This window comes from Thermoascus crustaceus (assembly GCF_041956765.1).
Source record: "Thermoascus crustaceus strain CBS 181.67 unplaced genomic scaffold VTN00scaffold_3, whole genome shotgun sequence".
Classification (NCBI taxonomy): domain Eukaryota; kingdom Fungi; phylum Ascomycota; class Eurotiomycetes; order Eurotiales; family Thermoascaceae; genus Thermoascus; species Thermoascus crustaceus.
In genome coordinates this window covers 3,501,235-3,513,594 of record NW_027192529.1, presented here as the reverse complement: position 1 = coordinate 3,513,594, position 12,360 = coordinate 3,501,235, and the positions used below count along the sequence as shown (strand labels likewise).

The following is a 12,360-nucleotide window of genomic DNA, read 5'->3' as shown; positions in this document are numbered from 1 at the left end:
AGAGAGGAAGGATAAAGACGGGGCGAAAGCTTTATATATGTACAGTAAGGTAGTACTGTATAAAGTAAGCTTTTCAGCTCCGACAGAAATTTTTTTTTCTTCCCTTCCTCTTATCGATTCGGCAGTTTCCCCGTCCGACTCGAGTAACCAACTAACTGATTGAATGACGGCACCAGACGACGGGTACCAGACTGCAGACGCAGGGGCAAACGGACGGTACCCTAACGCGGGAAAGACGGGTGGTTGCTTGGGTGAGAAGCGCTGCCCGCAGTCGTACCGTTCCTGGGTGCCGTGCTTACTACCTGGAGAATTACAGGTTGGACGATCGGGTTTCGCTATCTTTTCTGTTCCGGTTAGCTACCTAAGTTGCAGAATTTTTATCAATGACGACATTGACAGAATTTCTCGTTCTAAGTGAGAAAAAAACAAAGAGCAAAGCTCGTCGAGTCGTCCGTTGCCATGGCCGCGACGCGGGTGGAGCCCAGTGGCGAGCTCTCTCTCTGGAGTAGATAGATTCTGGGCGCCGTGCCGCGGAGTTAAAAGATTTTTTTGTCTTGGGAGTTGTAATCGCACAGCATATCTATACAGATCGATGTAATGCATCTTAGCAAGACAAACCTCCTGTGTTTTAGTGTAGGCGTGAGTTAATTTGAGTCCTCAAGTTTGGAGCCTTAGGGGTAGATCTGTTTCTTTTTTCCGACGCCCCTACAGTAAAGTTTTGTCGCTGGATAAGATAGAGCAGGGAGGGTAGCTAAAAAAAAAATCTTTGTACAGTACACGATTCAAGAAAAAAAAAACCACCACCGCTAACAGAAAATAATAATAATAAAAGAAAACTTTCAAAATGAGCATTGTCATCCACCTTTATTCTCCCCAAATTTATGCACAGTTAGCAACCTGAAACAAAACGCGTGAGAAAGGGAGGTCGGGAGCGAGCACGCATGGAAGCGCCGTTAAATCACGTGACATATATTACCGATAAGGATAAGGAACGATAAAGGAAAAGAAGAAAGAAACTTGGAAGACTTGATCTGTGCTGTGCTCCACGATCAATTCAATTGATCGAATAAAATAATAAAGTTCAACATCTTTGTCATCTTACGGATAAAATCGATCAGTGAGATAGTCATAGGTGCTACAGAGCTATTGTAAATGCAATACAATACTTGTTGATAGGTTAGGTAGGTACCTAGGACTGTATGTAGGTACCGTGCACTTCTTGCCTAAGCGGAAAGTCGGCTCGAGATTCTAGAGCACTGTAGACCTTGGCACGCATTGCAATCTAGATCGTGATTCCAATGAGTCGACGATGTACTGGTTCCTTATCCATATCCTGCGATAAGGGGCAGATGAAGCTAGCAGGGACTACGCAGGCGGTGAGGACTGAACGGGCGTGATGGGATGGGGATGGCATCAGCTGACCAGGCAAAGTATCTGCGAGGGTCCTGTTGGCCACTGGCAACGATCGCTCTTAATGGATCGGTTTCGACGCATTGAGGTAACTAATGAACTCTACGGTAGTCCCGACTCCCAAGCGCCAGAAGACGCGACGCTTCTCGCACATTGCTTTTTCCCAAACCCATGTCCTTGGGACAGGATCATCGCTGTCGGCCAGTGCCACGACGCATCATGAACATACTGCGTACTGCGTATGGTACATGTTGGTTCCTTTTTAACCCGATATGTGCTTTACATCCGAGGTGACAGGCTTGAGGCAATAGATTTTTCAGATCCAGTGAAGAGAGAAAAAGCTGCGTTGAACCAGGATCCCAATGATAGGCCAGGATATTTCCACCAAGTTAGTTGCAGTGTACTGTACCTATGGATTATTGTGATTGATCACAAGATATCGACATTAAGAGATATTTAGGACAAAGTTCCAGAAAAGAAATCATCACACAACGCCGCCGGAGAAAGATGATCACCGGTTATGCACAGGAGGATATTGAAGACGAAGACAAACTTTTAGGGGCGTGACTTTTCCGCGTTTCGTGCGTCGTAGTCGAGGAGATTCGTGACGTCCGTTTCCGTTCAAAATCAAGTATTAAACTTTTTCGCGGTGATGGAAATTCCTTCGCTTCATTCGCGACTCTGGGGATAAAAGACACCAAAAAAAAACCCAGGTCGGTTCGCTGATAACATCAGGAAGAACCAGAAGTAAATAAGAGGGTAAAGGTATACGAGGGACGAGGTCGTCAACGTGTCGTAGCATAGATGTGTCGGACGAAGGGAAGAACGAAAGGAAAGCGGTTGATAGTGGCGTCGAAATGATGGCCAAGCAAGACGCTACGCGATATGGCAGGCAGCGTTTGGCCGTTCACGTCTCGTCAGGCGAAACCACCGCTATAGCATCCAATCCAGTCCATTGGCTTCCTCTTCGACTGGGAAGACTTCGCGAGCGTACTCCTCCATGTCTCTCCAGCCCTGCCACAATTGTCGTGCCTCGTCCGTTAATCGCATCGAGACCACTCCCCCTGGACCCTGCATCATCCCTGCACCAGCACCCTTTCCACCCGCTGGGCCCAATCCCTTTGGAGATCCAGCGGCCGGGAGAGTGAATTCCGGCTGGGGGAAGTAAGGCGCATTCATCTGACCGAAAAGGATCTCGATCGCTTCCAGCTGCTCCTTGTAGCCAGCTGGAATGTTGACCTTGATCTCAATCTTTGGAACCTGGACGTATCGGCACCTCCGATTCAGGGCACGGGCAAAAGCCGCGCAGACTTGGTTCGGGGATAGAGTCTCAAATGTCAGAGCAATTCTGCGAAGGAGCCGTCAGTTACCTGGCGATATGGCGTCTCAAGCAAGACGCGAACGGAAGCTTACCGGTGACCGTGCCATCGCTTCGGTCCATCTTTGAAAATCTGAAGTATGGCCGGTCCGACATCATGCTCGGCATCCAGCCAGGGCAACGGGATGTCGGGATGGAAGGGAGCACGCCATTCGAAGCTACCATCATCCTGTAACTCCATCTGGAAGAGAGGGTATGGTAAGCTAGTGAAGTTGTTGTTGTAGATACCGGCGTAAACAAAGGTAGCTGGCAATCCTAGTTGCCGGATATAGTTTTCCACGGTGAACTTGCAGGACCACAGAGGGAGACTGGGCCACGGTCCATGTACAGAGTGGTCCGGCATGCTGCTGTAGATATAATGCTGTATGGTGCCGGCCCGTTTGGCAGCATCTGCAAGATCGCGTCCGATCTTGACCTCGTCTCCAGCTTGCGACGTGGTGTTGATGAAAGCCAGACTAGCCCCCTTGAAGAGGGTGTCCATCAGTTCGATATTGCCGAGCAACGGACCTTTGATCAGAGTCACATTGGGAAGGCTTTGGAGCTCTTGCGCGATGATGCCTTCGAAAGTGTGCACCTGGCCGCGCACAGCATACCCAACGGCGGAGGCGACGCGTATGAGCGACGCTGCTTGCCGGCCGGTAGCGTTGACAACGGCGATGATCTTGCGTGGTTGTGTCATTCGGAATTCGGCACTGGGGAGCTCTGAAACGAAACGGGAAGGGGTAGGAGAAGAATGGAGTCGAATGAGCTTTCTCCCTGGAACCTTGGACCGTGAAGAGGAGGATAGTAGAAAGATATCAACGAAGGTCTAGAAACGAACAGCGCCGTCCAGAAGGTTTTAGGGCCCGATGGGCAGCTCCAGATTGCCTGCGGGGTTTAAGGGGGGAAGGGAACGTGATCCCAACCGCCGAGCTAATGTCGCAATGGTTCAGGAGGTGTCCTCGTGAGTGTAAAAGGAGATGGTGCAATATCTGGAGAATGCGCACCGTGTGGACGAAACTCGAGCATCCACCGCTTACACAGCTCCAAAGTGGAGATGTACAAGTGGGAATGCCGCACCGCGACGGATTAGACAATGGCAACCAAGATCGTCCGGTTCCAACGTGGGCGCGCCTGGATCTCTGGCGGGATCACGCGGTGGCTGCAAGGTCGACAGTGATAGTAGTAATAACTGCTGGGGAAGGGCTAGAACTGGTCTGAAGTGCGGAAGAAGAAAAGCTCCAGTGAATTCAGGTTCTTCCCGATCTAGCTCTGGCCACCGACGGGAGCTGATCGAATGTCTGGTTCCGAGTTTCCGCAACCCACTTCTTTAGTCCCGGCACAGAACCAAAATCTGCGTGTGCGCGGAGGAAAAAAAAAAGAACGATGTTAATAGTAGAGACAACAGATGGAGCTTCAATGTGACCACTCCCTGAGGAGCGGAACAGGACTAGGATAAGGCTGGATTAGCACCTTCTGGGGAAAAGGCGGGAGACGGTTCGATGGGTCAATGGATGTACAGTAGTCCGTACTTTCGCCGATGCGGTGTCGGCAAGCAGAGTGACCGTCACAGCGTCGTGGAGGGAGAGAAAAAGAAGAAAAAAGAATTCAATTGCAGAAGCACAGCAGACTCGAATTCAGAAGACCATAGACATCCCGGGGACCTTGTCCGCAGGCTGGTGGCAGGGCCTCTCCTGCGGATAATTTATATCGATGGAGCTGGACCTATCCTCAGCGTGAGAGTCCACACGGGAGTTGATTCCCCAGGCGGCCCCCCGTAAAGCAGCGGGAACAGCGACAAAACGGTGGGAAGGAGCCAGAAGATTCCTGCGGTCAAGGTCCAGTCCCGCCCGAGGCTACAGCTGGTTATGACATGCTGCTGCATTCTCTCATCCATTGACCATCTTTCTCTTTACGTAACCAGGTACGCAGACGAGGAACGGCCGGTCGGGAAGCGATGGAAGATCCGATCTCGTTATATAGACCTCCTGCGACGGCCGCAGCCAGCCCGGTCCACCCCCGCCAGGTCGCAGACAGGCCCTGAGGGCAGAACGGATGCGTCACAGGCCAGAAGAGGTGAGGTTGTGGAAGAGGTGGTACAGGGCAGGACAGGCTGACGGAAGGGGAAATGGAGAGCCGGCCTGGGGATCGATCAGATTAGTTGGACCACCAGCAGAGAAGCAGTATCCGGCCCGAGTCTGTCCCCTGCGCGATCCAAACAGACGCGACCATGTCCGCAGAGGACCCAGCCGAGGTGGAGGGTGCACGCCAGACCGACTCGGGGTGGAGTCGCGACGGTGGATGCTCTCGTCCCAACGGCGCACAAATCGCTATACCAGACCGTATCCCCAGGAACCGTGATGTACAGTCAATGCCGTCAGTCCATCCGTCCGTTCCCCATCAGGCTGGGGTAGTCTCGTCTTGTCCTGTCCTGATCGCTCGGCCTGGCAACACAGCATCACGGCATCCCAGAGGGAGCTCCAGCTGTGCTCCCTGAGGCCCTGGACGGGATCTGCTGGGGCTCTCGGGTTTTGCTGGCTGGACCTAGATAGTCGGACGCTCAGAGCAGCGACCTAGCCACAAGGGAGCAGCCTCGTGATGATACTGCTGGTTCAGCAACGCCGGCTCTGGCGGCTGTCTACACACTGCGGAGGCGGCCAGGCCGTCAGCCGCCAAGAGCACGTTTTCTTGGGCGGCTTCCAGCGGAGCTCGCAGCTTGCTCGCTGTTCCTCTCGGGCGGTCAGCCGCCCCTGTCACGGGCGTCCAAGTAGCCCATCTGACGCCCCACGGTCCCCGGAAGGCCCTGAGTCGCGCCCAGGGTTAGGGCTTCACGTTCTCGTCCGCCTCCCAGCGCGCCTTCCTACTCGCTCCCCTCATCGGCCGTGTCTGCACGCGGTGGGGCGTCCCGGCAAATTTTTCGTTATCATCATCAACAGAAACAGATGCCCCTCTCTGTCTTCCTCCAGCCAGCAGGTACCTTGGCCTCCTCGTGCTTTCCTCGCCCAATAACACGCTTCTGCCTACAAGAAGCTTCTGGCAGCTTACCTGGATGATGGATCGATTATGCGAAAAACAGCTCTTCTTACGTTTCCGGCTGCCGAGTTTTGCGTGCCAAGCGCGAGGAAATTGTAGTGATATTCTTCTCTTCACCACCGTTGCATTCATCCGGATTCTGGACCAGCGTCCGATTCCAGCATCATCCAGTGCTTTCCCTCATCGATAATCTCACCATCCCGGTCTGTGACTTGATGATGCCAAGCTGCCCGCTCCCTCCAAGCATGATCAGCAATCGGCCCCTCCTACCCCGCCATCTATCTGATCCATTGGCGTCTCTCCAGGTTCCCAGCCGCGCCATGCTCCGTACAGCAGTAGTTAAACAACAGGATACTTTTATTCGTCAATGGTCTTTGCTTGCTCAGGGTACAGCATCGTCACCAAGGTTGGATATACACCCTTCCCTCGCCCTTCCTGTCCCCCTTTGTCTCCTGCTGTCCTCACACGTACACAACGCCCTTTCAAGTTCTACGGATCGGAGTATACAGCTGCTCCAGACCCCGGCACGCAGCTAGGGTTAGTTGCAGCTAACAAACTGTACACTCCTGAGTTCTGACAGCAGGGGTCATCCATCGCCGATTGATGGCAATTCGGACCAGGGTTTAATCTTCCGGTGCTGCATACATGATGACGAGCCAATTCAGTTGTGTCCGACTGTCCGTTTCATCCAGTGGACAGAAGGACACTATTCCATATTCATACAATAAATAGCATACAGCAAACAGCTTTAAGATAAGCTCGCTGTCGACGTCGTCTGCGCTTGTACCGCCCGACGTGGGCTTGAAAGATGCTCGATGAAGATAAGAGAATGTGCACCCAAGCAACATGTCTCACCTTTGTACTACATGACTTCCTCTTCCCTCCCGGAAACTCCCGGGGCTCTTTCACCCTTTTCGAACCGCTGTTCGGCCACTTTTGACTGACCATGATGTGCTCCGAAAGGAAAAAGAGAGTTCTGAAAGTAAGCAGGCGGACAGGTCCAGAGCAGAACCAGAAGATAAATCCAACTCAGATGTTATTGCAGCGACGTTCAATGGCCTTGTAAACAGCCCTATCCGACACACAGACACATTCTGTGCGGAGTACTATTGCATTTGACACATCACACTGAACGATAGATCGGCCAACCTTGAACCGACCAACCAAAATCCTGTCTAACTGCCATGCTATCGCCGGGCTCCTTTGCCGCGTAGAACGTACGAACCGCCTACCAACGGTGACGCATCATTATTTTTGATCCCAGACTGTCGCGTGCCACTGTACAACCTAACCAGGCTAAGCGTTGTGGGATCTATCCGGTCGAGGAAATTGGAACCTTGGAAAAGGCGGGGGAACCCCGACCTTTGCTACGCCGTCAGACCCCGTCGAACCCCGGCCCTGCCTTGCCCTGCCCTGCCCTGCCCTGCCCTGCCCTGGCCTGGGCCGCCCGGCATGAACCACGAACCTTTTTATCTTCTCGGCTGGCTAGCTGACTATCTCCGCGGAGTAGAAATAGCTTATCTAGCGAGCCTTCTCCATGCTTAGCTGATATACTCCGTACATTCCGTGCATGTACAGTAAATGATACCTTCTTGGAGATACCTGCTCTGTTCTGTTCATAGCCTTGGATACCGTACTTCTCTCTCTATGCGCCCATTCAGATACACGCAAACAAAGGCAGTGTAGACTAGACGGGACTGGACTATCGGATCTAAAGATTTTTCCCAACGCACCAGGACAGAATGAATATATCATCTTACATACATACATATGCAGCTAAACTAAGAACCTCCGGGAGATCTATAGATACATCCTACAGTTAGATAGATAGACTGCATACATGTATGGATGCATGTACTGTACATCATACAGTGTCGCATTGCATCATGCTGGCCATCTGGTCAGGTACCTCCTACCTACCTACCTACCTAGGTAAGTAGGTACCTAAGTATCTTGTACAATGCACAGTACAGCAGTAGCAGGGCGAGCCAATCGCCTTTTTGACTAACTTCTTTGAGAAAGTACAGATACATTGGAAGATAATTGAAATCGTCATGGTTTTTGGTTTGGTCGGCGTTCTCTCTCTCTGCTGGCTTATCTTTCAAATCTTTTTCTTAGTAGAAAAATAGGAAAGGGATGTAAGACACGGGACGTATGTATGCATTAACGTATTACACTGCGTGTGTAATCTCCACTCCGAAGAAGTAAAAAGATCATATCTAGGGAAGCGAATGGGATTACAGTAGTAATGGGCAATGCTTTGACTTTGACCAGATCAGGCACACTTGCCTGCAATCCTCCAATTAGTTCATTTCGTGACTGCTAACCCATCGCTGAGCCTCTTTCTTTCCCTTTCCTGCCCAGTCGTCCCCATGAATGGCTGTCTATCTCTATAGCAGTCAATGCAATAGCGAATCAAATCAAATCAACAAACATCAAGACGAGGCAGAGCCAACGACGCCATTTCCATTTCCAACACTCCCATTACTATATCTTTTCCCCCCCTCCTCTTCCACATCCTTAATCGCCTTCGACCCAACACCAGCAAGTCCCCAGACACCAGGTCTCTGTTTAGCGTAGAGCTCCGCCACTGCCTGCTCATCGGAATGGAGATGCGCGCCGGACTTGCGCAGGAGGAGAACGTGGTCGGACAGGCCGGCACTGGCGGCTAAGAAGAGTGGTGTGCGGCCTGCGCGGTTGCGGATGTGCACTGAGGCACCTTGCAGGAGGAAGTAACGGAGGATTGAGATCGAAGGGGATGTGGCTGCGAGATGCTGGAGAACAGTTAGCTGGTCGTCCAAAGAAGTGTGTCCAGGATTGTCCGATAATTCAGAAGTCTGATGAAAATTACTATGGTCAGAGAGGGGCCATACAAGAGGTGTGTTGCCGGAGTAGTCTGCCTCGTTGAGCAACCATTCATGTTCTCCCCTTAGGATATCTTTGACTCTCTCGAGATCTCCTTGGGCAATTGCATAACCCAGGGCAGTCAGAATCTTGGCCCGTTCTGGAAGCCCACCCTCGGGGTGTCGGAAAACTGGGTGCGAAGTTTCCGTCAGCTCACCGCGGAGCGAAATAGACATATTCTTAGCCACAGACTCGGGTGTCGCATCAGGAAGGGCAAGGAGGTATGAGAGTTTGGTTAGGGCGGCTTCAGTGGTCATGTCTAGACCTGCGACAACGCCAGCCTTGGTAAGACTCATCCCAGGGGCATATACAGGACTGACGCTCCCTGTAAGACCTACAGCACATGACGGTTAATATATCAATGTGGAACAAGCGAGATCCGAAACCTACATTGAGTGATGTTCACAATGACAATGCCTCTCTTAATGGCATCAGCTAGCACTTTTGTCATTGCATTATCTTGTCCTCCAGGGGCATTACCAGCTCCGAAGGTCTCTAGTACCAAGCCTTTAAGACCCTCGAGCTTCAGCACTGCCTCCAACATTTCCGGCTTAATGCCTGGAAATATGCGAAGACAAGCCACGTGAGTGGTGTCGAGATTTGTCTGAATACTGAAATGCTCTATGTTTGTCGGCCTGTTCACAAGATCCCATGCGACATGTGTGCGCATGGAATTCGTTATTGCCAGTGGAGGCGCATTCGGGGAATCAAATGCAGCAAAGTCACTCGCTGCTACTTTTGTCGCTCTGTTTCCACGGAAAAGTTTATAATTGAAGTAGAGACAGACCTCGGGGATCATGAAATGACCGGCCACAACCAAGGATCCGAGCAGATTGTCCGCTGCGTCATTCTGCAGCTCGAGCATTGGTGCCTGAGATCCTGTGAGAATAACCGGCTTCCCAAGATTCTGCAGCATGAAACTCAGGGCTGAACAGGTATATGCTAGACTATCAGTTCCATGAAGCACAACGAATGCATCGAAGAGAGTGTAGTTCCGGTAGATCGTTCGTGCGATCTCTGCCCAACCCTTGGCATCGATCGAACTACTGTCCAGGAGCTCCTCGAACTCGAAGACGGTGTACCGCACTTGACGGCCATAGGAGCTTGGTGGCGTTCGCAGGCTCTGGTAACTCTTACGGTCGCCGGCTTCATTAATAACAACATCGACCGGCCGTGGATGCGACCCGTCGTTGAAGGTCGGAACTCGGGCAAGACATGACTCTTGAAAGCCTCTTGCCGGGATGAAGCCTGATGGTGAGCGCTGCATGCAGATAGTACCACCCGTCATGATGATAAGCACTTGAGACTCTGGGATTGAGCTCTCTGGCTGCTGGTCATCATATTCAGGAATTGTTGTCGCCGTCACCGCCATTTCTGCGCCGCAGTTGGGAAAATGGAATGAATGAGATGGTGGAAGGATAAGAAAGCGCTGGATCTGAAGTTTTCTAGACAATAAGAGTAGAGACTCGACGCTCCAGAAATAAATAAAAACCCCTTGCGTCTATTATGAGTATAGAGCGATGAAATCTGTGGCAAGACGCGATGTTGCAGATGGCCTCCGCTTGATCCAATTCGAGAAACGCGGCCGTATAATGGATACCGGCTCTCGCTGAACCTCCGAAAATCCTTGTTTCTATTAGGTAAACGTAAGAAGTATGTATCAAATGAATGACTGGGTGCAGAATTGATAGAGGGACACAGAGAAAAAAATTAGTAAATGGAAATACCGAGCGTCATAGTAGCGCTTCGGTACTGATTAGAGAGGTAGCCAGAAACGCAGAGCACGATGCGACACCCGAAACTCTCGCGTTTCGAAGAGGTTAACAGAAGCAGCTATCAATGTCTTCGCGTCCAGTACTTAGCAAATTGATTGAAGTCGTGCAAATGTCAGATGAGAAGCTGAAGAGCGGGCCATCCGAAGAGATTGTGGTTGAGCCGCACACCGGAAATGTTTTCGAGATAAGCCCCATTATTCAACGATTACCGCGCTTTCCCGTTGCGCCAGACTCCGCCTTGGAACTTTCCTTCCACACAACCCAAGGTTGGTGCGAGCCGTTCTTTTGAAAGCAAATCAAAATAGTGTCCAACATAAAAAAGAAGCAGAGCTTTAATTTCAAGTTGTACGTACTACCTAGCATGCGGCCGTCTGTGCACAGTATGATCAACTAGCTCTTATTATCGCCTCGTATATTTCATTTAATCAATATTATTCATAGTTCTGTAGATCTGGTAAAGTTTGAAAAGGCGATTGCTAGCATGATTGATAACCATCAGTGTGCTGGATGGTCGAATATGATAGACCCGAGTCTGGACACAGTATGCGATCCGTCATTCTGAAAAGCCAATCCAAGCTCTTCAGTTATACATTTGAGATTTTTTTAAGAGAGAATTATTAAAGTTGCATCAATCTATTTGAATTTGGTGCACACTGAACGAATTTACCCGCCCCGTTTTACTTTTGTCCGGGTGCAGAGGGATTTTATTCCAAGCTGGCCGGATCTTTTCCAAACGGCTTCCTGCATTGCTAGTAGTTTTAACCGACAGATCCTCTCGAGGCGTACTGGCATTACTACTTGTCTGACACGAAGACAATCCGAGCTTTGTTGGATGGGATCGCGGTACAACCTATAGGATTGTTGAAGGTAGGAAAAGATGATTTGCAATCACAGCCAGAGGTCTAATATTCAACCTGGGTAAAAAAGGAGTGACTCCTCTGTGTTCTCAAAACCTTTAACCTCCTCTTATATCAATTCTGGCTGGTCAGTGCCAAGATCATTAGTCTCAGCAAGAGTGGTACGTCTGTCGGCCAAGGTAACGGCTGCTATATACGTAGCTGAGACGACTGGAATTGATGGGATAGTACTTACTAGTATATGCCACAGAGTGTTTCACCTTCCTGGCCAACTGTTTCGATGACTGTGAGATGTCGAAACGCTTGCTGGCCTTCTGAATCATTTATTAACCTTATTGCTGCTGTAGTACTTTGCCCCACTGCTTCATGTCTTGTTTGCGTCACTTTTCTTCTGTAAGTAGTTACCAAGGTAGGCACTTATAGGTATTCTTTACTCGGTACATCATCCAAAAAGTGAGACGGTACTCAAAGAACAACCGGGTTAATTATCACTAATAAATTCCTTCAGAGAGATATTCCAGCCAAAGATGCAGGTACTTAGCATGCTGGAATTCAATCTAGCATATTATGCACACCTCCTGACAACAAGGATCGGGATAAAGAACCAATCATTGGAACCCCTGCCTCTCCCACAAAACTGTAGTACAATAAGCAGGAACGGTCGTGTTTCTATGCACATTGCTATCCACGACAGCGGACATTGAAATTTGGAGTGGGGAGAATCGACAAAGAAATTACAAAAAGTAGGTGAAATAAAATCACAACTGGTCAAGAATTTAGAATGTCGTTGAATTTATTACCTGTTGTGGAAGAGGTCCCTTAATCAGGCAGACCGGAGGCTGACGGATATTTCCGGCCGTGGCGTCGCCGGATGATTTGCACCAGAGAAATAGCCCGGTATTTTTGGTAGCCAAAGAAGCTTGGCATCAACTATGGCAGAAAATAGGGGTGCTGTTTGGTCCATATTAAACAGGCCAAGCCATACTAACACGCCTTATGATCCCTTGTGGCCTTGAAGGTTCCA

At 50.3% G+C, this 12,360-nt stretch overlaps 4 protein-coding genes across 4 annotated transcripts; 1 reads left to right on the top strand and 3 right to left on the bottom strand.

The window, feature by feature from the left end:
* Positions 1–2,343: 2,343 nt before the first annotated feature.
* VTN00DRAFT_6466 (uncharacterized protein) lies at positions 2,344–3,467 on the bottom strand (the record flags this gene model as incomplete). The annotated part of the gene is made up of 2 exons (XM_069433105.1): positions 2,344–2,758; positions 2,824–3,467. 2 exons carry the CDS (start codon positions 3,465–3,467, stop codon positions 2,344–2,346), a joined length of 1,059 nt encoding a protein of 352 aa, XP_069288898.1.
* A 280-nt stretch (positions 3,468–3,747) lies between these two features.
* On the top strand, positions 3,748–4,101 carry VTN00DRAFT_6465 (uncharacterized protein; the record flags this gene model as incomplete). The annotated part of the gene is made up of 1 exon (XM_069433104.1): positions 3,748–4,101. One exon carries the CDS (start codon positions 3,748–3,750, stop codon positions 4,099–4,101), a length of 354 nt encoding a protein of 117 aa, XP_069288897.1.
* Positions 4,102–4,633: 532 nt separating this feature from the next.
* VTN00DRAFT_6464 (uncharacterized protein) lies at positions 4,634–6,122 on the bottom strand (the record flags this gene model as incomplete). The annotated part of the gene is made up of 5 exons (XM_069433103.1): positions 4,634–4,908; positions 5,124–5,340; positions 5,414–5,570; positions 5,854–5,939; positions 5,997–6,122. The coding sequence occupies 5 exons, from the start codon at positions 6,120–6,122 to the stop codon at positions 4,634–4,636; spliced, it is 861 nt and encodes a 286-aa protein (XP_069288896.1).
* Positions 6,123–8,235: 2,113 nt separating this feature from the next.
* On the bottom strand, positions 8,236–10,076 carry VTN00DRAFT_6463 (uncharacterized protein; the record flags this gene model as incomplete). The annotated part of the gene is made up of 3 exons (XM_069433102.1): positions 8,236–8,574; positions 8,674–9,038; positions 9,095–10,076. The coding sequence occupies 3 exons, from the start codon at positions 10,074–10,076 to the stop codon at positions 8,236–8,238; spliced, it is 1,686 nt and encodes a 561-aa protein (XP_069288895.1).
* Positions 10,077–12,360: the final 2,284 nt, after the last annotated feature.